At 34.7% G+C, this 26306-nt stretch overlaps 1 protein-coding gene and 1 pseudogene across 1 annotated transcript; one reads left to right on the forward strand and one right to left on the reverse strand.

Moving 5' to 3' along the window:
• Positions 1-551: 551 nt before the first annotated feature.
• Positions 552-1987, reverse strand: LOC126729014 (uncharacterized; annotated as a pseudogene).
• Positions 1988-23616: 21629 nt separating this feature from the next.
• Positions 23617-25761, forward strand: LOC126727832 (uncharacterized). The gene is made up of 4 exons (XM_050433742.1): positions 23617-23879; positions 24006-24505; positions 24591-24657; positions 25230-25761. The coding sequence occupies exons 1-4, from the start codon at positions 23617-23619 to the stop codon at positions 25759-25761; spliced, it is 1362 nt and encodes a 453-aa protein (XP_050289699.1).
• The last annotated feature ends 545 nt before the right edge of the window (positions 25762-26306 follow it).

The following is a 26306-nucleotide window of genomic DNA, read 5'->3' on the forward strand; positions in this document are numbered from 1 at the left end:
TTGGTAGTCATTAATTTTAATTCACACATAGACACAGAGGGGATTAGGATTTTTCCCCAACAAGAAGGTTACGATCACAAAAATTTCCTCATATTTGTAGACAATAAAAATTAACCGCATTTCTTTTTTCTTGATATTTTTAGGGGATAGAATTGAATTTTGGTATAAGAGGGTACAAAGGGACCAAGCTGCCACTAGGCCAAAAGGGCATACAAATTTTTTATTGGACTTTATTATTTCTCAAAAAAGATATATGCTACAAAGAAAAAACATCTTGGGAAACATAACTTAATTACAAAGGTCCAATATGGTTTAATATTTATATAATATATTGCATACAATATCCTCCCACATGAATGTGTGTACCCCACACAAGTGTGAGATTTACTATAATGTAAGTGAATGTTACACACAACACATCACACATAATACCACCTCGCATCTATGAGAGACCATCAAGAGACCAGTTCATATGCTATATATATATATATATATATATATATATAGATAATGGTAGGGCAAAGCTTTAGGCCAAGTATATGTTCGATTGATCACTTAGTCCACCAAAAAATAAAAAAGTCCCTCCTCCTGTTAATCTTCTTCTGTAATTGGAGTAGTGAATAGATTAGGGCCTCAGTTGATGGAGGACACCCAGGAGCATATATGTCAACTGGGACAATCCTGTCACAGCCTCGAACAACGCAGTATGAGTAATGGTAATAGCCCCCCCCATTTGCACAGCTTCCCATAGAGATGACCCAACGTGACTCTGGCATTTGATCATAGATCTTGCAAAAATTATGGCTAATATTAATGCAATATACAATTTCAAATTCCAATCTGGTCTGGTTAACGGGGTGCTCTTAAAGAATTTGTTAATGGATTATTTTAGTAAAATTTTAATACTAATTTCATGTGAAATATAAAAAAATCTTTAAAAAATTAATTGCTTTTTTATTTTCCTATAAAAGATTTCTAAAGAAATATAAAAAACTCTTAAAGAAATTAATTACTTTTTATTTTCCTATAAATTATTTCTAAAAATATTTCCTAAATAAATGCTTTATTAAGGCATTCATTAACTTTTCCCTTGTATTAATACCAGATGGGAAGTGGGCAGTTTGCATAGTATAGAAATCAATTCTGAATGTTATGGGGGATACATGGAACTAGACAAAAGAACACTAATGTTGGGGGACATTGCCATGTGTAATGATAAAGTCTTGGAATGGTCATTGAGTTTTGGTTCAAATATGTGATTCCTTGTAAGAGTAGGATCAATGTTTTCAATACCTTACTGTACCGGTTGGTATGACCAGTATTTGTCGTACTTTTTGAGTTCGGTTCTTGAGAAGGTCTAAATATTAGGGTATAGAACTATATATGATTCATCATTCTTAATCTCCCAATTAAATGAGACCACATTAAGTAATGACCTTTGGGCAAAAGACAAATACGATCCCCCAAGCAAAATGAAACACAATTTCATCTAATAACAAAACTTTTCCTTAAAAAAAAAAAAAAAATGATCTATATCATCAAAACCTACTTCCGAAGTGCTGGAGCCATCTTATTAGTGAGAGTGCCAGCCACAACCATAACATCGGCTTGTCATGGGCTGAGCCTGAAGATGATGCCATACCTGTCCAGATCGTACCTGCCGGCCCGGCGTGTATCATCTCAACCGCACAACATGCCAGCCCAAAAGTCACAGGCCACATGGACCCTGTTCGGGCCCAATTCATGAGTGAATCAACCTTTGATATTGCATACTCTGCCACCTTGTTCAAGCCCATATTGACCGGAAGAGGAGTTGAGCTTCTATGGTTTGGAGGAGCCGATGAGTGAGACTGAGGCTGAGAGGAGGACATGTGTGATAAAAGGGTTGTGTGGAGCAAGGTGGAACTTTGGGATGAGAGCAAGGTTAGCTTTGAAGCTGTATGTCTTGGTATAAGAGCAGCCATTTGGTCAAACCAACTTATGTGCCCGTTTGTTTCTGCATTTTGAACCTAAAAAGCGCTTTTTGAAAAAGTCAAACTAAAATATGCGTTTGGTTAAGCCCAAAACGCAACTTTTTGATAAAAGTTGCGTTTTGGGCATAGACCAAAAATTTGGAGAATCACGGAAATTTTTATGGACTCTCAGGGGTCCATAAATGAAAACACGCAATGCGCGTTTTCAGTGGGTTACCGTTGCAAAATTAAAATTACGGAAATACCCATCACAAACCCACGGCCACAATCCAAAAACACATACCAAAAATACACATAGAAAGACAGAAAGAAATAAGAAGAAGAGGAAGAAGAAGATGAAGACGAAGATTAAAATCATTACCCAAAACACAAACCACAATCCAAAAATACAGAAATCAAATAGCACAAACCCACGGCCAAACAACCATAAACACATAGAAAGACAGAAAGAAAGAAGAAGAGGAAGAAGAAGATGAAGACGAAGAAAGACCGAACCCACAGTGTTCAGTTCAGGTCGTGAGGCTTCTCAATTTTCAGTTCAGGTCCGCGAGCAATTTGCTTCATATAAGTCAAGAAGCGGAAGTGGAGATCTTTTGGAAATCAAGTGGAAAAAAAAAAAATTTTGAGAGAGCCGAAGAGCTTTGGAATTGAGAGAGCCTTCTGGAAACAAAGGGAAAAGGAAAAAGGAAAAATGAAAGAATGAGAGAATGAGAGAGCCTTCTGGAAGGTGGAGGTGTGGGAAAAAGGAGAAGATGTGGACAAAATAGTGTACACGTGTGTGGTGGATAAAATACAAGAGAAAAAAAAAAAGGGAAAGGTAACGTATGGAGGGAAAAAAAAAAAAAAAAAAAGGAAAAGTATTAGAAATCACAATTTCAAAATATGACCACAATATTTTCACAATAAATTTTAAGTAATTAGCTAATATTGATGAGTAAAAATATAATTTCAGTAATGAGTTCAAATTAGAACTAGTAACAACTTTTCATATAAGATTCTGTTATGATTCTTGTGAAAGTATTGCAAAAAATATTGTAGATGTAACACTTTTTGTTGAAAAATATAATTGTTGAAAATGAATAGAAAAAGAAAAATAAATATTAAAAAAGAATAAATTTGATTACAAAATAAAAATTTAAAAAGTGGATAGGCAAAAGATAAATGTCATTGTTGATTGTCCAAACAGCACAAAAATTTGTCTAACCTGTTGGAGATGCTCTTATATATACATTGTCCTTTTTGGTAATTTATCCCTCAAACTGTCACTTTTATAAGTGCTAGCCAAACATTCAGCTTTTTCAAAAAGCACTTTTTAACAGTTTTTACCAAACACTCAACTTTTTGAAAATGCACTTTTTCAATTATGCACTTTTTGAAAACTCCACTTTTTCATTATGCACTTTTACAAAAAGCTGAACCAAACTCACCCTTAGAGAGAGCTTATATTTTTTATGAGAGAAAGAACTTGAAGCTTTGGGAGAGAGAGTTTTAAGATATTTATAGTTGAGGGATAGAAAGAGAGAATCCAAGTTTTATTTTTGAGTGAGAGAGAAGGTGTGTTTGTGTCAATATTTTTTATTTTAAGGATAAACGGCATAATTTTATTTAAAGAAAAGAATAAGTCTATAAAAAAAGAGCGAAAAAACTTGTTACGTTACAGAGGAGACTCTTCCAACCAAAACCAACTGAAACAACGTCTCAAACTTGTTGGAAATATTTTAGTGAATAAACAAGTTTTGATACAAAAAATAATATCCCAAATAATTAGCAAGAACATAAAATAAAAAGGAGTTTAGAACAATCTCACAATGCTATAGAATCACGCTGCGAAAGCGTTGTCCTTAAAGGTTGATTCCTGCCACCGAAAGTAAAACTTGGTGCGATTGGTTCTCTTGGCCAAACAACGCCCCAGGATTAGACTATAGCGTCGACCTTTGTGATGTACGCACTTCCACTCACAAAAATTTTAAGAACAACCTTCTATTGCCTTTCCTTAGAACAAATATTCTTGTAGAAAAAATATGTGGGAGAGAAAGATAGTAGACTTGTGTATTTCTAAAATATAGAGTAGTAAAAAAGACCCCTTTAGAAAGTGTGTTATGATGAGTATTATATAGGTTACTTATGAAGATAATAGTCTATAGTTATTGGTTACTAATAACCCTTAAAAGCCCAACGGCTATATTATCAATTATTGCCTAACGGCTATTTTTCTCATAATTTCTCAACGGCTATTTTACTCATAAATTTCCAACGGTTAGAAAATAAATAAGAATAAAAGTGTTTGGAACACACACTCACACCAACAATCCCCCACATGTTACAAACACAAAATAGGAAAGGCACGCAACTAAAAAAAGCATGCATCAATATGGTACCAGAAGGTTTTAACCATACATAGGATATATAAGTAGGAACTAAAAGACAATGGTGGAGTTAAAACTCTTTTAACCAAGCTATTAGTAAACCAAACTTACCACCCACATAACTTTTTTTATCAAGGTTGTTCTTAAGCGGGTTGGCGCCTTATCCAGGCTATGCACCATTGGGTTTCATGAGAGCTCTAGAGACCTACCCAAAAAGTCTCATAGGAAGCGGCACAACTTCCACTCACACATAGGTGGCATCCATCAGGAGTGCATGCAGAACACCCCATCCCAACAAGTAGGGAGTATGGATCCGTTAAGAGCCTAACGCTCAACCTCCAACAATCTGCAACTTAATCGGTGGCATCCATCAGGAGTGCGTGCAGATACACCCCATCCCAATAGGTAGGGATATGGATCCATTAAGAGCCTAAAGCTCAACCTCACCAAATTCTGCAACTTAGCACTGTCTCACACCATAGGGATGGACTCATCAATAATCTCCTTACTGAGATAGCGGAAAACACGTAACAAATGACAGTGCCCATAGACCACTAATGACCTCTACCCATTTAACCTCTTGTGTGGAATCACCCATCATAGAGGTTGGGCATTAGCCATAGTGTTGCAACTTGGGTATTAGTCCAATCCCCCTAGATATCTCACTCACCAGCCTTATTGCTAGTGGTTTGGTCAAAGGATCGGCTAAGTTCCTTTCAGACCTCACAAGATCCAATGACATAACATCATTATCAATAAGCTGCCTTAGCCTCAATTGGATATGTCGACTTTTCCCATTATAAACTTTGCTCTTAACACGTGTTATGGCAGCCTGACAATCACGAGGAAAGCAAACAGAGACAACAGAGTTAGTAAATTGAGGCATATCAATTAATAAACTCCTAAGCCATATAGCTTTGGACCCAGCCTTCTCTAAAGCCATTAACTCTGTTTCCATATTAGATCTCACAATACAAGTCTTCTTGGATGACTTCCAAGAGACAGCCCTTCCAGCTAGTGTGAGCACATATCCACTAGTGGGCTTTACATAATTTGTATTAGAGATCCAGTTAGCATCACAATATCCTTTTAAAACAACAGGATAACCACAATATGACAAACAAAAATAAAAAGTCCCCTTTGAATATATCAATAATATAGATATTGTATCCCAATGCTCAACACTAGGACTATGAGTGTATCCATTCAATCTACCAACATCATATGAAATATCAAGGCGACTACAGTTTGTCAAAAATATTAAACAACCAATAATTTGTGCTTACTTATCTTGTGAAATATTATCACCACATTTTTTACCAAGTGCGCCTTTAAATCATACATAATAGGCATAGGTCACATATCAAAGTGTTTAATTTTTTTTCCTCACATAATGAGATTGTGACAGTATATTGCAACCATTATCCTTAAGGATCTTGATGCCTAAAATAGCATTTGCCCCAACCAAAATTTTCATATCAAATTTAGAGGCAAGAAAACATTTAGTATCATGCACAACATTATGGCTAGTTCTAAATATAATTAAGTCATCAACATATAAACAAATAATGACACCTTCATTATTATTTAGCTTATAATATATGCATTTATTCTCATAATCATAAATCACAAATCCATATGTAAGCATCATATATCAAAATTTTCATGTCATTGTATAGGTGCTTGTTTTAATCCATACAAGGATTTAACCAATTTACAACCTTTATGTTATTGTCCAAGGACAACACAACCCTTGGGTTGCTCTATATAATTTTTTTTTCTCCTTTCTGATTCACCTATTAGAAAAACAGTTTTAACATCCATATGATGTAAATAGGTTTGTAAATAGATACAATAACAAACAACATTCTTATAGATGCAATTCTAATAATCGAAGAATAAGTATAAAGTAATCAACATGATATTTTTGCTTATAGCCTTTAGCTACCGAAATGTCTTATACTTATCTATGATCCCATTCAGTTATAAGTTTCTTTTAAAAACCCACTTGCAACCATACAAATTTTGTTTTAAACACCCACTTGCAACCAATAGGCTTAACCTTAGATGGAAGCTCAACCCATTCCAAGTGTGATTAGACATGATCTAATAATTTGTTAAAAGCTTCCAACAATAATGGTGCATCAACAAATTTAATTGCATCATAATAACTTACATGTTCATCTTCAACAATATAGGTAAGAAAGTTGTTACCGTAACTCTTTTTCTCCCTAGTTTGCTTACTTCTTCTCAATTCTTGCACATCACAACAAGATCATTAGAAGTATCAATAGGTTCATGAAACATATTTTCCTTATTTTTCCAAGGAAATTCATACTTAAAGAAAGTATTTTTTTAAGATTTAACAATAGTACTAAATTCTAAATACATCACTATTGATGAAAATAATTCTATATCATGAACTATAACAAACATAACCAATAAATACACAATCACATATTTAAGAATCAAGTTTCCTCCTTTTAGGTTCATGTAGCACGACCTTAGGCAAGTACCCCCACACTTTGAGGTATTCTCATTTTAGATTTGGCAAACATCTTAGCCAACTACCCCCACAATTCGAGGTATACCAAGTTAGGCTTATGTCATTCTCAACTTCATTTTTTATATTTTATAAAATTTCCAATACCTCGTCTTTGGTTCCTAATACACAAAGTTAAATAAATATAGAATGGTCATCAACAAAGATTACATAAAATCTTTTACCACCTCTAATCATTGTGTGTTTTAAATCATCCAAAATGCTATGGACCAAACTAAGGAGTTTGGTTCCTCTTATTATAGATTTGCAAGGTTTTTATTTATTTATTTATTTATTTCAAAGTCACAAAAACCTATCCACCATCTCAAAACAACACATATAGCCAATAAAAATATGTATATATAAATTTTCAATATCACTCTTGTACTTGGGGGATAAAAGGAATATTTATTCCCACTAAATATTATCCATTAGCCCAAAATACTAGTTGGATCATTTTATTATTTATATATAAAGAAATTTTTAATTATTTTCCATAATTTTTCATTTCATATATTTGTGTCAACAGATGTAAAAATAATAGCTTTTGTACATAGAGCCGATAGCCTCTAGCTACTAGAAACCACTCTTAGAAATGTCCAAAATTTTACAAGAATAAGATACTTAATATTTTTGTAAAATTTGACATCATGATACCAAAATTGTATAATACAAATGTTTAATCATTCATAATTTCTTTTTCACACAACCATAAATGATTATTTGAATACTTTGGCAAGGAAGATAATATTCAATTAAATTATAGTATCTTTGTATCTTCATCATACAAAATAAGTATTCAAGATCATATGGCACCAGTTTTCTCACTTAACAATGGGAATGCCTTCACCATAAGTCTACACCATTTTTTCCTCTATTAGAATTTTTCCAAAAAATAAAATTTTATCTCATTTCTCATAAAAATTGTTTCTAACATTTTTTTTTTTAATTCCAAAAAACATTTCTCAAAACACATACGTTTTTCTTTAATCTCATGTTCCTCAGATTTCAATAAACATAAAACAATTTCACAAAATATAATACACATATAATATCACATAATTGCAAATGCAATAAGTTGATATCCACATATCAATACAACGTTACATAATATTATTCACATATGATTTAGATTAGAGAATCAAAATCACATTTGGATGGACGTCATTTATTTTTTCTTCTAAAATATTAGTCCACCAAATTGTTTAGATAAAGCAGATAGTAAAATAAACTCCACAAAAGATATAAGTAATTATATCTAAGAATATAACTACTAGCATTTTTTCTTTATAAACATAATATCATATCACAAAATAAAATTTCATGATCAATAACTTGTTTATCCATTTTGAAACACGAAGATCAACCTTTAAGATTGTTGGAAATATTTTAGTGAATAAACAAGTTTTGATACAAAAAATAATATCCCAAATAATTAGGAAGAACATAAAATAAAAAGGAGTTTAGAACAATCTCATAATGCTATAGAATCATGCTGCGAAAGCGTTGTCCTTAAAGGTTGATTCCTGCCACCAAAAGTAAAACTTGGTGCGATTGGTTCTCTTGGCCAAACAACGCCCCAGGATTAGACTATAGCGTCGACCTTTGTGATGTACGCACTTCTACTCACAAAAAGTTTAAGAACAACCCTCTATTGCCTTTCCTTAGAACAAATATTCTTGTAGAAAAAATATGTGGGAGAGAAAGATAGTAGACTTGTGTATTTCTAAAATATGGAGTAGTAAAAAAGACCCCTTTAGAAAGTGTGTTATGATGAGTATTATATAGGCTACTTATGAAGATAATAGTCTATAGTTATTGGTTACCAATAACCCTTAAAAGCCCAACGGCTATTTTTCTCATAATTGCCCAACGGCTATTTTACTCATAAATTTCCAATGGCTAGAAAATAAATAAGAATAAAAGTGTTTGGAACACACACCCACACCAACAAAACTAACAGGGCTAGCTCTAGATTAGCTACAAAACTTTCTCTTCCCCTAACTAATTAGCAAGATTTTATCTTGGAGAGAGAGAGAGAGAGAGAGTTTTTTTAATTGTTTTTTTTTTTTTAACAGCTCATCAGTGTATAAAATACTATTTTGATTCCTATATTTTGGGATTACGATTAATTTTGTTCCTACATTGGTAGCGGTCAATTATGCCTTTACTGTCAACTTACTAACAAAATTTGACTGCAAATTGAAAATTATGTAGACCAAACTAACTGCTATTAAAATAACAGGACCAAATTAAAAGTAATCCCAACATGTAGAGGGACTAAAATGGTATTTTTGTCTATATCTAACAAAAATGTTAATATGTCATTTGTCAAATTTGAACATATCAAAAAAAAAAAGTGAAAAATACGTGCAAAATATAAATATTGTGTACATGGAATGTGCATTAAAAATGGTGTAAGAATATTTTCTTGATAGAGACATATAGAACCAAGGACCTACCGTATCCAAAGGAATTAATTATCCACCATATCCACACTGTTGGATTTTGGTGGGATTCTAAAGTTGTGTTATTTTCTAATGTATGAGTATTTCCTCATTGATGTAGACTATGGAAGTTCGGAGAAACGTAATCATATTTCAAGTATCCTCTTCTTTTTTCAGACAGAATTAGATTTATTATGTGTAAATGCACAAAAAATTATGCAGGAAATTAATTATATATATATATATATATATGAGTTCAAGTTACACCTTTTTTAAGTCATAGATTTCCAAAAGATCTAACAGTCAAAAAGAAAACACAATTTTTTCAACTCATCGTTAAATACTTACCTAATTAATAGTATCCTTATTAACTCTCTCCTAATTAATTACTTCTTGTCTCTCTTTTTCTCTCTTTATTTCACTATAATTCATTTTTCCTCTATCACTTTCCTCGTCCATTTTCATAAAATGTTTAAGAAAAAACATTAACACCAGGAGCAGCAATTATAAGCATCAGATAATTACTACCATATCATCAATTTGATTGTAATTTTAATCTCTTTTATTCTTCTTGAATGAGAGAGTACGTCTCACAAACTTAAGAACTACCACAAACTATGGCTTTGGAGGGGCACCAACACTCTCTGAACCAGTAATCTTCGTTGGATCTATTTGCCCATTAAAACTAATCCACTTTACAAACTGAAACTCAGGAACAACAACACAATTACAATTAATTTTCTATTACTTTTCTAATTTAAAGTTTGTTTTCAAATTTTCTCTTCCATTTTTTTCTTCTTTGGGTTTCAAGAGTTATGGGTGTCAAATATTACCTAGCGGAAAAAAGAAAAAAGAAGCTCTAGATGAAACTACATTGAGATAATAAAAAATTAAAAAAAAAAAAAAAAAGTAAGGTGGGGAAGATAATAGGTCCAATCTAAAAGTGGCGCAAGAGAACAGAGAGGAGGAACAAAGACTTAGAAAGAAAAAGAAAAACAAAGAAAGATATGGCAGACATGTACAAGGAAAGAGAGAGTAGTAGTGGTAGTCTGATAGAAGAAGATGTAGGGTAAAAGAGTATTGTAAATATATGCCAAAAAAAGAATATATATATATATATATATAATGTTTTAAACAATAAGTATGGAGAGAGAAACAAAACTGCTATTAATTAAGTGAATAATGTGTAAATCAATTAGCTTTTAATGCTATTTTTTTTACCGTTAAATCTTTTGGAAATCTATGGCTTAAAAAAGGTGTAACTCTTGTAGAGTTACACCAGGTATAACTTGAACCTATCTCTATATGTATAGATAGATAGATAAAAGTAGGTTATGATGACAAAAATTTCATTCTCTCATACTTGTAGACTATAAAAATGTCCCACATTTTTTTTCCTTGATAATTTTTGGTATAAGAGGTTACAAAGGAACCGATGTGTCACTTGGCCTAAAGCCATTGGCAAACCAACCAAATCTTTTATTGGTGTTTATTATTTCATAAGATGCTACAAAGAAAAAACTCCATGAGAAACACAGCTTACAAAGTTCCAGTGAGGTTTATTATTCTTCTAATATGTTGTATACAGTATCCTCCCAATTGAGTGTATACCTTACAAGTGTGAGATCTACTTCCATGTGAGAGAATGTTATATGCAATATGTCACACATATATAATAACAAATCTGCATCTAATTAAAAGAGGCCATCGAGGGACAAGTTCATATGCTACATACATAGATCATGGGAGGGCTAAGCTTCCATCTAAGTAAATGTTTGATTTATCACTGTTGATGCCCAATTTTGACAAAAGGGCCCAATGGCAGAAGAAACCCAAACAATATGAAAAAGGTGGAGAAAGAAAGTAGTAGAGTAAGGACCATTGGCCAGAATGGAAGGAATGATGGTCCACAAGCCAATAAAATAATAAGTGGTCTCAAAGAATGCAAACGAGCTGAGGAAGCCCCAAAGAATGAAGTAGTAAGCCTATGAGAATCATGAGAAAGGGAAAGAAAGAAAAACGGGCCGGAGGAGCCCAAAGAAGGGAATTAATAAATGGGATTGGTTCAAAGGCCAATAAACCCAAAGGCAAAGGATGTGGCAATTAGGCCAGGGAAACTCAAAGTATTTAGCAAAAGCTCATTGGAATGAAAGAGGTAGGAAAGAATGGAATGGGCCAAGGATGCCCGAAGAATGAAACGGGCCAAGGATGCTCGAAGAATGAAGTGGGCCGAGGAAGTCCAAGGTGTTGAATAGACTAGCCCAACAGGAATGCTGGGCAGTGAAGACTAAAAGAAGGAATATTATGAGAAATTGGCATGGCAGGCGTTACAACCCGTAAGCCCAGAAGTAATAACAAGACAAAAAAGGGGTGAATGATACCATAGCAAGAACAATGCAGTGGCGTGGTAGGAGCACCAGCCAGCTCACGAACAAAGGATAAAAAGGAAACGTGGGCCGAATTAAAGAAACACCACGCCACAAGAGTTAAACAAACACTAGAGCATGTAGCAGGATCAGAAAAGCTTGAAGGCAATGGCAAACACGTGAGAGCTAGAAAAAAAATGGACTCATATGGAAGTAGGGCATGCACAAAAGGCTCACGCACCATTTACCTGTATCCAGCCAATATAGGGGAGGTGGGCCACGGGTCAAAGGTAAGAGAGTGTGATTTGGCGGTGGGGAGAAAGGGGGAGTCTATTTTGGGGTTCCCATTCAACCTTTTTTGGGAGAAATGTACTGTTGGGATGACATTTCATCCAAAAGAGGTAAACATGAGCTGGAGCCACTAAATGCATGCTATAAGGGTCGGTAAGGGAGTGGATTAGCCCTTATTCGGATAGGAATGCCAAGGGGGAGAAAATCAAAACAAAACCACTTTTTTCTAAGAATGAGACGTGGCACAGCCAACACAGTATAGTGGTGATGGCTGGGCAACTGGCAGACTAGTGGGCAGTCTTGAAAGGATACTCACAACAGGCCAAAAGCCGTTAAGGGGTAAAAATGGTAAATCAAGTCTTAATAGGCATTATAAAAGCCATAGACGTGCACAGTGAAGAGGGGAGAAGGAGGGGGAGAGTGAAAAGAAAAAAGGAAAGAAAACATAGAAAACGAGCATAAGAAAAGAAAGAAAACAAAAAACCAAGAGTAATGAAGAAAAACATGAGTAATAAGAGTAAAAACATGCATTAATAGGTCACCGGCTTCTCTCCCTCTCAATAGCCCACTCTCTAACGAGTCAAGAATTTGAGATTAAGTCATTTGGGTCTGTTTTTTTCAAAGTGAGTAATTTATATAGTAGGATTCCCCTTTGAGGTTACCCACATTGGAGACTGATTCCCTTTTTGGGCTTGAATCTACTAAAAGGTCAAGTTCATTCCTCTAGCAAACTACTCCTCTTTTCCTTGCCGTGGTTGATTAATGATTAATATAACACCTCGTTATTAACCTATTCTTGCTGTAATCGTGTTCTAATACTTCTTTCTTTGTGGAACTATTCACATATTATTATTAACAGAAAGTATTTTAGTTAAATATACTTTAGTTATCCTACTATATTATATCCTCCTACTACTTGTAACAATTATTCCTGTCGTGAGCGCGTGAACACACTCAAGTTTCCTGTCCGGACGCGTCAACACAAGAAGGGCCCAACTTGTACAAAAGCTAGTCTAAGGTGTGTTTTAGTTATGTCAGTCCCAACTCTCCTACCCTAGAATCATAGGGCCATTGCACAGCAGGAGCAATCCAGCCCAAGATGCAGAAAGGCCCACCACAATTACTTAGTCCACCATTGAAGAAAATCCTTCCTCCTGTTTATCTTCTTCTTCAACTAGAGGAGGACTTCTAGGAACATAAATGTTAACGGGGACAATTCTATCATAGCCTCGGACAACGGAGTATGAGTAGTGGCAATAGCCACCCCCCATTTACATAGCTTCCCATAGAGATGACCTAACGTGGATTTGGCATTTGATCATTGACCCTGGAAAAAATTATGTCCAATATAAATGCAATATAAAGTTTCACGTTTCAATTGAATTATAAAATCTGGTTAATGGGTTTCCTTAGGGAAATTGTTAATAAACTATTTTAGAAAAATTTTGACATCACATTTATGCGAAATATAAAAAGCAATTGAAAAAACTAATTCCTTTTTTTTCCTTTTCTCATAAAAAATTTCTAAAAATATATTTTAAACTAATGCTCTTAGTGCATCTTAACTTTTCCCTTATGTTTCTAAGAAAAAAAAACTTTTCCCTTGTAAAAATGTGCAGTTTGCATAGTATAGAAATTAGTTTTTAATATTATGATGGATATATTTAGATCTAAACAAAAGAACACTATTGTTGGGGGGACATTACCTTATGTAATGGTAAAGTCACGGGGTGGTCACAGGGGCGGCAGCAAGTGAAGATTAGGGGGTTCAAAACTTCAAATAAACCACCTGAGCTGGCCAAAAAAAAAAAAAAAGAAGAGCTAAATAAAAAAAAAATTACGTATAATATTTTTAAAATAATTTTTTGACCCTTTAAAATAAAATTTTGAACTCCTAATCCCAAATTTTTTAAAGTCCAACTGATGAAATGAGCTTAAATATGATTATCTCGACAATATCTTAGCATTTTTAAACATTAAAAAAAAATAAAAAATAAAAAAAGCCCAACAAAAACCAATTTAATCTAAAATCTAGGGAAAAAAATAGTTAGCCCAACATCAAAAGTAGAAAATTTGTTGACCTTAAACTTCAAGAAAAGCTCATTTAGATCTTAACAAATTTGACAAAAAAATTACTTACGTCTTACATACTTGACTTATAAATTTGATCAATCTATTCTTGCAAATAATGTTAATTTATACTCTTGACAGAATTTGTGAGTAAAGTGGCTAAATCTGAATGTGCTTTTAATTTGTTATTTGTTGAGTAGAGACTGGGGGCGTGGGCTAGTCAGTTAGTAGGTAGCAAATATTAACACTGTAAGATAATTAAACAATTAAACAAAGGGTGATTCTAAAAAACATAGACAAGGGGTATGGGATATGGGAGTGATTGAGTGAAGATAAATGCAAATGTTAACACAACAAAAAATTTCTTAATACAATTATATAAACCAATTTATCAAAGTTGAGTTAAATTGGTAAATAAAATAATTGTAAGGAGTAAAGACATAAACTAATACTTTTTCTAAAAAAAAAAGGATAAAATAAAAAAATTGACCCTCTAACTTTCTTTAGATTTCATTTTAGTTCTTTAACTTTACTTTCGTTCATTTTAGTCTTCTAAATTTCAGATTTATTCAATTAAGACATTTCCATTAACTTTTGTCAAAATATTTTGAAAAAAAAAAATATGAAAAAAATATTTTTCAATCATTAATTGAATTTTTTTAATTAAAAAATTTTGAAGAAAAATTTATAAAATGGAAAAACTAATCACAACATATAAGATTGAAATGAACAAAAGCAAAGTTAGAGAATTGAAATAAAATATGAAAAAACTTAGAGGGTTAGTTTTGCATTCAACCAAAAAAAAAAAAAAAAAGACAAACTAATAGATAAGAGTATTCTAAACAATAATAAGTTTTTTTGTGAGTTTTTGGTATAAAATACTAAAATTACCTTCCAAGCGTTTTAGGAATTTTTGTTTTCTTTCTTTGAAAATGGTGCAACCATGAAGCCTTTTATTGTGGAGAAGATGAACCTTCAATACCACCTCCTATGGAGGAGGCATGAAGATTCATACAAATCCAACCCGACCCAAGCTTTGTATTTTTTCAACCGGGTTCCCTACCTCTAGAATAGTCTCTACGCTTTCTATCTCTCCCTGAACTGAAGCTTATGGCTCACATAGCCGAGCTTCAAACTTGCATCTCCACCACCTCCTATGGTGGTTGCATCTCTGAACCCAACCCATTTTCTCTCTTCTCTAATCTTGATCTCATTCTCTCTCTCTCTCGGCCTCCATGGCCAGAGCTTAAAGCTCTGTAGATCGAAATCCCAGACTGAATGCTCGTGGGATTGTTTTTGTGCATAAAGGTGCATAGGTTGAACGTTAATTTGGCTACTGTGGTTTTTATTTGTGGATGGAATGGTAAGTCGGGGCAGATGCTTGTGCAAAATTTGTATGAGTGGCTTTGAAATTATTTGTGTTTGGTGTTTATTGTGAAAATCTGGTCTCTCAGTGAGCATTGTAACAGTGAGAATGATGTAGAATTCAAATTCGTGTGTGTGTGTATAGAATATACATTGTGAAAAATGGTATTGTATGTGAACAATTTTCAAGAAGTGATAATGCACACACAGAATAGATGAAAATGCAAGTTTAGAGACAAATACGAGTGATTTGGATACTACATGAGTTCTTGTCTCCTTGGTGGCTGTTAATTGCTTGCTTCAAACTTTCTTTTTCTTCTTCCTGAATTTGATCTCCTTTATTTCCATGTTCTGTTACTGCTCTGCTTCCATATCCTGTTTGGCTAAAAAGGAATACAGAAATCAAAAATGAAAATCATGTTAGTAAGGAAGAAATAGTGAGTGAGAGAGAAATAAAACAAAGAGAGAGAGAGAGAGAGAGAGAAAGAAGCTCATTGGGATTTTTTGTATAGTTCTCTGCTTTTGAATTTCTTCTTTCCTTCTTTGTATTCTGCTTTCATGTCTTGGTATTTAGCTTATGCTTCTGCTCCTTTTATCTTTCATTTTTTTATGCTCTGTCGATGCTGTTTTCAAATGGGTTTTCTGGTTGGTTTGGATGAAGGGATTTTTCTTGGTATCTGATGGAGTTTTCAGTGTTGGGTTTACAGTGACTATTTTTTGGGTCTTGCTGAGAATTGTTAAGGGTTTGACAGTGGGGTTTTGGCTGTAGTTCCAGTGGGATTTTCTTGGCTTTTTCTAAGATATTTGTAGTGAGAGTTTTGGAGGATTTGCTGGGTTATTTTCAGTGGGGCTTGAGAGTGTAGATTTTGGGGTTGATTTTATGGGTTAACACGGGGATTTTTATGGTTCTATTTGGGTTTGCAAGGGCATTGTTTTTGGGTATTTTTGGTGGTGTTTTTGGCTGGGAATTTGGGTGTTTCTCTATAAAGTTTGTAGGGGTTTAGAGCTGGGTTTTTGGTTGGATTTCTATATGATTGAGGGATTTTTGTAGGTTTTGTTTGTGAGAAGTTTTTTGTGTGTATTTTCTGGGTTTTTGATTGTTTTTGTAGTGTTTGTCTGGGAGTTTGGGTGTTTCTCTGTGGAGAGGGTAGAGACGTGTGTGGAAAATATTGAGGGTGATGAAACTTGCTTTGCATGGGAGGGCCTTATTTTATAGTAAAAGATGGTGAGGTCGCGTGGGATGGGAGATAGCTTTTTCTTTGGCATTTGGCCAGCTTGCAATTTGTTGAGGGTATGGAAAATATTTGGTTGTGCATGGGAACCAAATTGGCTGTGCAAACTTGGGGGTAAGGACAAAATTTGTTTAGTCTTCTCCTAGATGGGTTCTAGAAGATGTGAGATTTAGGCAAGTGATCCAATTAAGTACCACCACTTGGCATAATTAGGGACCAAACCAATTTCAAATGTGCACTTCTTTAAGCAATTAATAAAAAGCAAAGCATAGTAAAATGGTGATGACCCAATTTTTTTTTTTTTTTTATTTGAGAAACGGTGATGACCCGATTTAATAGAATTGGACGTGTTCCTTGGAAAAGTAAATGAATTTCTAAGGAGCACAAACTCCAATAAAATTGGACTCAATAAATATAGTGGCACACATTCCATGCAAAATCAAGTAACATTAAGAATTAGGTAAATTCTACTAAACTTCTCTGGGTTTTGGGTTAATACCAACTAAGTTCAAGACTTTTAAAAACAACCAATTCAGTCCCTAAAGGATATTTTTATTCCTAACTCCGTTTAGCACAGTTACTTTTTTCTCACATTCTATTCACTCTTCTCTTTCTCATTTTAGACCCTCTCTTCACTCTCTTTTCTCATATTTTCTTTTCTCTAGTAAATATTTATTATATACTAAGATATTTGAGTTCTATTCACTGTGGTTACACTAACATGAGCATGGATTTGAGAACAAATCACACTACATAGCTGCACCATGTCATAAAACACAAACATACACACATAGCCATAAAAATTCCAAAACCTGAAACCCCCAAAAATCATCCCAAATTACCAATCATACACATAGATTCATATGCACACACTAACAAAATCACCATATTAGAGCCACTTTGAGACAAACCCTAAGGGTCCGTTTGGATACAGCTGAAAACTGAAAACTGAAACTGAAAAACACTGTAGCAAAATAATTTTTAAATATGTGAATAGTACCGTGGGACCCATTTTTAATGAAAAAGTTGCTGAAAAGTGTAGTTTGTGGGACCCATAAACAGTGCACGAGAGCACTGTTCACAGAAGAAAAGTCAAAAAGTTATGGTTGGGAAAAAAAAAATCTGAAATGCAAACGTGCGTAAAATACCTATAAATCTGCAAATGACCATACCCACACCCCCTTTTAAACCCAAATAAAAAAATCGCCAAATCCTTATATCACATAAGAAAACCCAATCCTTAAATTGACCAAGACCCAAACCAAGAGAGAGAGAGAGAGATCGGTAGCCACCAATGGTGGCGACGCCGATGGTGGTGGCGGAGCTCGTGGGTCTATGTCAAACATTCCCTTGACGTTTGGCACACAAACCCGAACACAAGTAAAGAACCAAACCCAAAAATGGAGATGCAAACCTAGAAATAAAGACCCAAACACGTTTAGCACCAAATCAAAGCTATTGGCATGGAACAATAGTAGTGGTGGTGATTTGAAGCTTGAAAATCCCTAGCTAAATGTCTCCATGGCATTGATTTGAGAAGAGAGTGGAAAATGGTAGTGGAAAAACATGGGTTTCGGCCATGAAAAAGGGAGTCTTCAGTTGCCGTGGGTATGGGTGAGAGAGAGGGAGTCGCTATGGGTGTGGGTGAGAGAGGGAGGGAGTTGCTATGGGTTAAAAAAAAAAAAAAAAAAAAAAGCCAGAGGTTTGAGAGAGAGAGAGAGGAGAAGGGTTTGGGCTAAAGTAATGGTGCTAATAGAGTCAAGGACAAATTTGTCTTTTAAGGATCAAGTTGGTCGTTTTTTAAAAGTTTTGGATCTAATTGATATTAGCCCAAACGTCAAGGTGGTTTAATGGAATTTACCCTAAGAATTAAAATGTGACTTTCAAGAATGTGCCCAAATCACAAGTTTTAATGCAAAATTGCACATTTTCCAGGAAAGATTCAATTAGACAATTTTCATATTCTCACAATAACATGTCCAATTCAAGCATGGCTTTTGTTCAAGGATAGTCAATTTGAAGGAAATTTTATGGTATTTAATTTAAGCTTTGTTAACCCCATAAAATTTATCAAAATCAATAAAAATAGGATTTAACCATTAAATTCACAAAATCCCTTGATTTAAGAGCTCAGGTCTCAATCAAAATCTAGGGCCGGAAAAAGTTTGGCATCGACGCTCATTAGTGTATATCTTATGTAAAAACACCATTTTGATTCCTACATTTTATTAGCAATCAATTTAATCTCTATCTTTAACTACAAGTTGAAAATAGAATAGACCAAATTAACTGTTACCAAAATATAAAGGGACCAAAATGGTATTTTTGCCTATATCTTACATACATGTTAGACATGTCATTTGTCAAATGTTAACATATTAAAAAAAAAATGCAGAAAACACTTGCAAAATATAAATATTGTGTATATGGAGTTTGCATTAAAAATTGTGAAAGAATATTTTCTTGAAAGAGACATGGAGAACCAAGGAACCACCATATCCAAAGTAATTACTATTGTTCCGTTTGTTTCGATGGAAAACCTTGTATAAAGATTATTTTCCTTGTTTTCCAGTGTTTGATAGCATAAAAATAGATGAGTGAAAGGAAAACTATCTTTGGTTAACATAAAAAGTATGACTTATTTTTAAGGATTGTTTTCCATTAAAAATTTTGGAAAACAATTCTATCTCACAGTAAGCTAAATAAAGGAAGTTTGGAGGTTGTTTTTCAGCTCATTTAAAGTTGCTACCAAACATTGGAAAATGAGATAATTTTATAGAAAACGCTTCTTGGAAAATGACTCATATTCTAAAAAACATAATTGTTGAAACAAATAAAGCGTATTTGGGGAAGTCTGTGGAAATGGGAATATAAGCACCGTTGGATTTTGGTGGGATTTCAGAGTTGTTTTATTTTCTAAGGTAGCATTTATTATTGTTACAATCCTATTGAGCCATATCATCCATCTCTCTCTCTCTCTCTCTCTCTCTCTCTCTCTCTCTCTCTCTTTTGAAATTATACAGTTCTCATGGTAGATCACATCACTTGTCCACCATTCCACTAAAAAACTCCCATTTGTTTAAAATTGTTAAATCAGAAATCTTTTTTTGTTTAAAAAAAAATTTTGACTTCGCAATTTTAAACAAGTGAGAGTTGTTTAGTAGAATGGTAGACCATGTCGCTTGTCTACCATGACGACCTTATAATTTCTCCTCTCTCTCTCTCTCTCTCTCTCTCTCTCTCTCTCTCTCTCTCTCTCTCTCTCTCTCTCTCTCTCATTTTTAACTATTTTTCTTCTTATTAATTCCCGAATTATTCTTACACTTTTTCCAACCTTTTTCCTCCCTTTTACCTTTTTATCTCCACACTACTTGCTACCTTAATATTACTATTCCTCTATCCTTTTATCTTTATTTTTGTATTTTCTTATTCTCATTATTTTACAATAAATTTGCATTTCTCTCACAACCCATGCATAAATTTCCTAATTCCAACTCAAAAATGATATATATCTCTCTCTATCTCAATTTTATTTTATTTTTTTCATTTTTTGGTGGATTTTTATATCCTGCATCTCTATTTGAGGTTGCTTATAAACTTTTGTGTTCTTTAGAACTTTACTTTGGGTTGATGTGATTTAATTTTATGTTTATAAATTGTTATCTATTTTTTTTTTAATATTTGATTTCATAGATATTATCCTATTGCATTATAAATATAGTATATATGAATATAATTTTATTCTATTACATAGCATGACTATGATAATTTGGTGTTTATCACTACATCTTATATCTCTTTTTCTTCTCATCTAATTTTCTTTAAATTTGTTATTATCTCTCACATTCTCTCCTGAAAAAATGATTATTCTTTCTCTCTCGATCTCTCTCTCAAATTTTTATATTATTTCTTGCAACTCCATATTAGGGTGATGAATCATTGTGTTTTTTTATAACTATGTTTTGGATTAATACGTTTTGGTGTTGTATTTTTTAGTTCCCCAACACAAGTAGTCTCTCTCACTCTTATAACTTTGGTTTGATTTTTGTTTGAATTAATACTTAGTTATTTTGGAAGTGAGAATTTGAATTTATATTAAAACACAATATTGGCTATGCATTTGAATGTCTATCAATTATTTAAGTAATATTAAAAAGTATTTTTGTAATGAGTTTTGATTATCATGACAGTCTCCTTTATGAGAATGAGAAATTTGAATAATTCATTTGAAACTTAAAAAGTTTAGTTGTAGTGAACAAAATTAGAAAAATATAGCATACTATAACATAATTTCAAAGAATATAAACTAGCTTATAAATGAATTATATCAATCAAACATTACACTAAAAATAATAGAATGATATATTCGTAGAAACTAAAAGATAAAAATTAAAATTAGGAATTGTTTAATTTTTGGAGAAAACAAATTATCTTCAACAAATTAGAGAACAAATTGTATATTATACCACAATTATAAAATATTTATTTATTCCCATGTGATGCGTGGATTTGTGACTAATTTAATATAATAAAAAATTAAAATTAAAATTAAAAAACGCATGGCAATTGTATAACTCTTTTCAAGTTTCTTTCTTTGATTAAGAAGGTTATGATTACAAAATTTTCTTTTTTTGTATAATCCACATCTTTCTTTTTCTTTGATAATTGTTGGTATAAGAGGCTACAAGGGAACCGGAGTGCCACTTTCCAATTGGCAAACCAACCAAATCTTTTATTGGTGTTTATTATTTCATAACATGCTACAAAGAAAAAACTCCATGAAAGGGAATATTTCCTTTGAAGTGACCTCGATATATTCCAGGATTTAGGCCTTCTAGTTGTCTCAGGAGCACCATAAAACCTTGTGAAACGCCACATGTTGTCCTTGCCAAGATTAATGATTGCATCAATGTATTGTGGAGATGAGTTCTTAATCCGAAGATCAAAATCTTGCTTCCAAAAGAGAGCTAGGCCACCCCCACGTGTAATTCTCGAAACCCTAAAAAATTCTTCATTTTTAAAGTATCACACAAAACACCTAGCCTAGCTTCGTCTAGTCATGTTTCGACTAAAAACACCGTTGCAGGATCTTGTGCCTAAACTAAATCACCAAGCTCTTGAACTGTCTGTAGTTTCCTAAGCTCGCGACAGTTCCAACATAAAACAGTCATTTCTCCAAGCGGGGCTAGTGAACAGCCTCTGCTGATGATGAAGAAGAAAAATTAGCATTTGAATAAACCGCCAATTCTTACTTGGTAAATCCGCATGTTCTCCAAGAGTTGAAACATTTCGTTTAGTGCACACAATCTTCTAAGATAGAGGTTCAGAACTAGGATCCGAGGTACGGGTCAAACGTTTCTCGGTAGCGGGCTTGGGGATGTTTTGATTACCCAACCCCAGGGAGGTAGTTAAGTCAAAGAGGCCCACACCAAACTTATGTTGGGCTTTAGTTTGCATGCTGAGGGCACGTGGAGAAGAATTCGGGCATACCCCCTGTTTCGAAAGAATATCATCTCAAATCTCCTTAACTGTGTTACTCGGATTTTCATCCTTTTGAATTCCATGATCTCGAAATTTTTGCAATCCACAATCTATATCTAGAAGTTGCTGGAAAAAAGGATCTATAATATCTGCTTGTCCCGAAATACCCGGAGCAATGGGATGCATCCCAGCTGTACCAATGTTTAAATTTGAATTATGAGGGGCAATTACTTCTTCCACCAAATCTAGAGATTCCAAATCCACCCTGTCACTTGTGAATGACATAGCAGAAGGCTCCGTCACCGGAATAACATTGGGAGGGACATGATTTCTTACCTTGGGCTTGTACTGGGTGGTGGAGTGTTTACTTTTCCTGTCATCGTAGAACCCCGAGACTTGCACAACACTGTTTTTTGGCTTGAAAACTTGAGTAGCTCTCATGAATGGCCCTAATTGTTTTGCACTTACAGGTAGCGTCCCTTTGCTTTCAATCCACAAAGCACACTCCCTGTCATCATGATCAAGACACCCTCACCAATAGTAAAGGTTGGGCAGCCTCTCGTACTTGAAGGAAACCCACACTTTCCCCCCTTCTTCGAGATGAACCATTCGCCCTTGACAGAGAGGTTTGGAGATATCCACTGTAACTTTAACCCTTATGAAACACCCACCTTCCTCCGTGTGCTGAGTCCTCGACCGATTGACTTCGCCAAGGCTGCTACAAATGTCCTCCACCACTTCCTTTGACATATACCTAGTCGGAATGTCATGTACTTGAACCCAAAAAGACACTTTGTCAAAGCTAACATCCTGGAGAGGAATGTTGACATCGTAATTCTGAACTACCACCAGATGCTTATCAAAACTCCTAGGCACACTGAGTAGAACCCTATTAACATCCTCTTGATTGTCAAAGATAAACAACAGCATCTGGTCACCAAGATTCTTGATTCGAAAGCTGGTCTGTGAACGCCACAGTGGTTTGAAAGTCCTCCCCACTACATCCACATTTAACACTCTTCTTGTTAGGAACTTGGCAGTAATAATATGTTCTTGAGAGAGTTTTTCTTTCCCAAGGGTGATCCTATCACCCTCCCCTTTAACAAGGAGAGTCGAGTCCACTATTTTGACTGATCGTCCATGCTAAACAAAAATAGGAAAACTAGGGCCGGAGAAAAAGGAGTTTTGAAAAAAAAAGAGAAAAGAAAAGAAGGAGAGAATGAAGGAAGAAAAAGCGTAAAAACAAAGGAGAGAAAACTGTATCCCAACACCCAAAAGAAGGGGATCCACTAGCCTTAGTGATAACAATATTATCAGAGGGAACAGACAGGCCTTACGAAGAAGGGATAGAAAAATTCCACAACCCAGGAGAAAGTTGGCAAATAGCCAGAGATCTTCCTAGCGATAGGGAAACACCAACAACTTGCTTATTATCACAAGGTCAAATGAGAAGCTTGGTGGTTGCCTACGCCTTAATAAGTAGATGCAAGACTTTCGGGACGTGATTGATGAATGTGGGTTTCGAGACCTTGGTTACATGGGGAGTAAATTTACGTGGGCAAAGCACTATTCGGATGGAACTATTATTTGGGAACGTCTGGACAGAGCTCTTGGGACTGAAGACTGGGTGAGTTTGTTTCCTGCTTTCCAAATGGTTCATCTGGAATGCGGGATGTCCGACCACAAACTTGTCCATATTTATCCTATGGGAGTTCTGACAAGAAGACAGTGGCCATGGCATTTTGAGTAAGTATGGCTATCTGATGTTGGCTATGACGATACCGTGAAAGCAGCATGGGAAGGTGGTCTGATCTCTTGCATGATAGGTCAGTTTGGGGAAAAAATAAAAGGGTGTCAGTGTGACTTGTAAAGGTGGAGTAAACAATCTTTTTGTAATATATCTCGGGCCCTCATTGAGAAAAGATCCTCTCTAAAATCTGCAGAAGAGGCAACGCAGCTTGGAGGTGACTATAATCCAGTGTACACTATCAAAAAGGAAATCTCAAAATTATTACTTCTTGAGGAGCAGTTGTGGCACCAGAGGTCTCCTGCGCACTGGATGAAGTCGAGTGATAAGAATACAGCTTTCTTCCACAGTAAAGTCTCACAAAGACTACGAAGGAATAGGATTGTTAGTCTTAGAAATAATGGAGTGTTATGTACAGGTGAGGCAAAAGTTACGGGTTTGTTGGTCTCTTATTTTAAGCAATTGTTCACTTCATCCCAACCAACATACTTTGAGACAGTTTTGCAAGAAGTCCCACGGGTGGTCACTGCTAAAATGAACTCCGCATTGATTGGTAAGTTTACAAGGGCAAAGGTTGATATGGCTTTGAAACAGATGGCCCCCTTAAAGGCTCCGGGTCCTTACGGTATGCCTCCTATCTTTTACCAACATTTTTGGAATCATATTGGTAGTGATGTGTCTTAGGCAATTTTATCTTGCTTGAATTCTAGAAAAATACGATCTAACTTATATTATACTTATATTACCCTCATCCTCAAAGTCAAAAGTCCTGATAAGGTTACCGAGTGCGACCCATCTCTCTTTGCAATATTTTATATAAGTTGGTTTCTAAAATACTGGCCAACAGATTAAAAAAAAAAAATCCTCCCTCATGTTATATTTGATTCACAAAGTGCTTTCCAATCGGATAAAGCAATCCCAGATAATATATTGATAGCCTTTGAAACTCTTCATCATATGAAAACTAAGAAAACAGGGAAGAAAGGCTTTGTTGCCATGAAGTTAGATATGAGTAAGGCCTATGATAGAGTGGAGTGGTTATATGTTGTAAAACTTATGGATAAAATGGGCTTTGATCAAAAATGGGTTCGACTCATATATGAGTGTATTAGCACTATTTCTTATTCAATCCTAGTGAATGGAGAGCCCTCGAGCATTATTAAACCTAAAAGGGGCATTAGGCAAGGGGACCTCCTGTCCCCCTATTTGTTCCTTTTATGCTTAGTAGGGCTAACCTAGCTTATTAAGCAAGCTGTTGAAGTTGATAAAATTAGAGGATATTCTCTTTGTAGGAATGGACCTAAAATCTCTTAGTTATTTTTTGCAAATGATAGCTTGTTATTCTGTAGAGCTCAATTGGGGGATGTTCAAACCATTCAAGCTCTTCTTGGTGTTTATGAAAAAGAATTGGGACAACAAATCAATAAAGAGAAGACGAACCTCTTCTTCAGTAAATCAGTCTCCAATGGTGATAAAATTGCAATAAAAAACCTTCTTGGTGTAGCAGAAATAAAGGAGTATGAGAAATACTTGGGGTTACCTGCGGTAGTTGGGAAGAATAGAAGAGCAAGTTTGAATTACATCAAAGAAAGGGTTTGGGGGAAGCTTCAAGGGTGGAAGGAAAAGATCCTTTCTCAAGCCGGTAAAGATATTTTGCTCAAAGCCATGATTCAAGCCATCCCAACATTTGCCATGAGTTGTTTTAAACTACTTGTAGGTCTTTGTAAAGATATTGAGGTCATGATCCGGAAATTTTGTGGGGGCAACGGGATGATCGTAGGAACATACATTGGAAAAATTGGGAAACATTGTGCAAAGCCAAGGAGGATCCTAGGTTTTAAAGACCTAAGCAAATTTAATGCTGCAATGTTGGCAAAATAGGTTTGGCGGTTAATGCATGATAAGGATTCTCTTTTTTACAAAGTGTTTAAAGCAAGATATTTTCCCAATCCTTCGGTCCTTAAAGCAAAGTTGAGTGGAGGTTCGTTTGCTTGGAAGAGCATTATGAAAGCATGGAGAGTTATCAAGATGGGAGCAAAGTGGCACGTGGGTGATGGGAAAAAGATTCGGATATATGGAGATTTGTGGTTACCAGGGGATGGAGAGGGTAAGGTGATTTCCCCAGCCTTTGGTTTACCTTTAGATGCTATTGTTGTTGATCTCATAGACCCCACGTTGGGTTGGTGGGACTCTTAGATTGTTGATCAAAATTTCTTGCCTTTTGAAGCCGAAAAGATTAAAGCCATTCCTATTAGATCCGTGGCTCAGGAAGATATCATCATTTGGCCTAAGAGCAGGGACGGGTCCTACACTATAAAGACTGGGTATCAAATTTTGTGTGAAGAGCAATCTCGTGATCATGCCTCGAGCTCATTTCCAGAGGTGAGAAAAGGCCTTTGGAAAGGTATTTGGAAGTTGCGGGTTCC

The sequence above is a fragment of the Quercus robur genome, chromosome 5 (assembly GCF_932294415.1).
Source record: "Quercus robur chromosome 5, dhQueRobu3.1, whole genome shotgun sequence".
Classification (NCBI taxonomy): Eukaryota; Viridiplantae; Streptophyta; class Magnoliopsida; order Fagales; family Fagaceae; genus Quercus; species Quercus robur.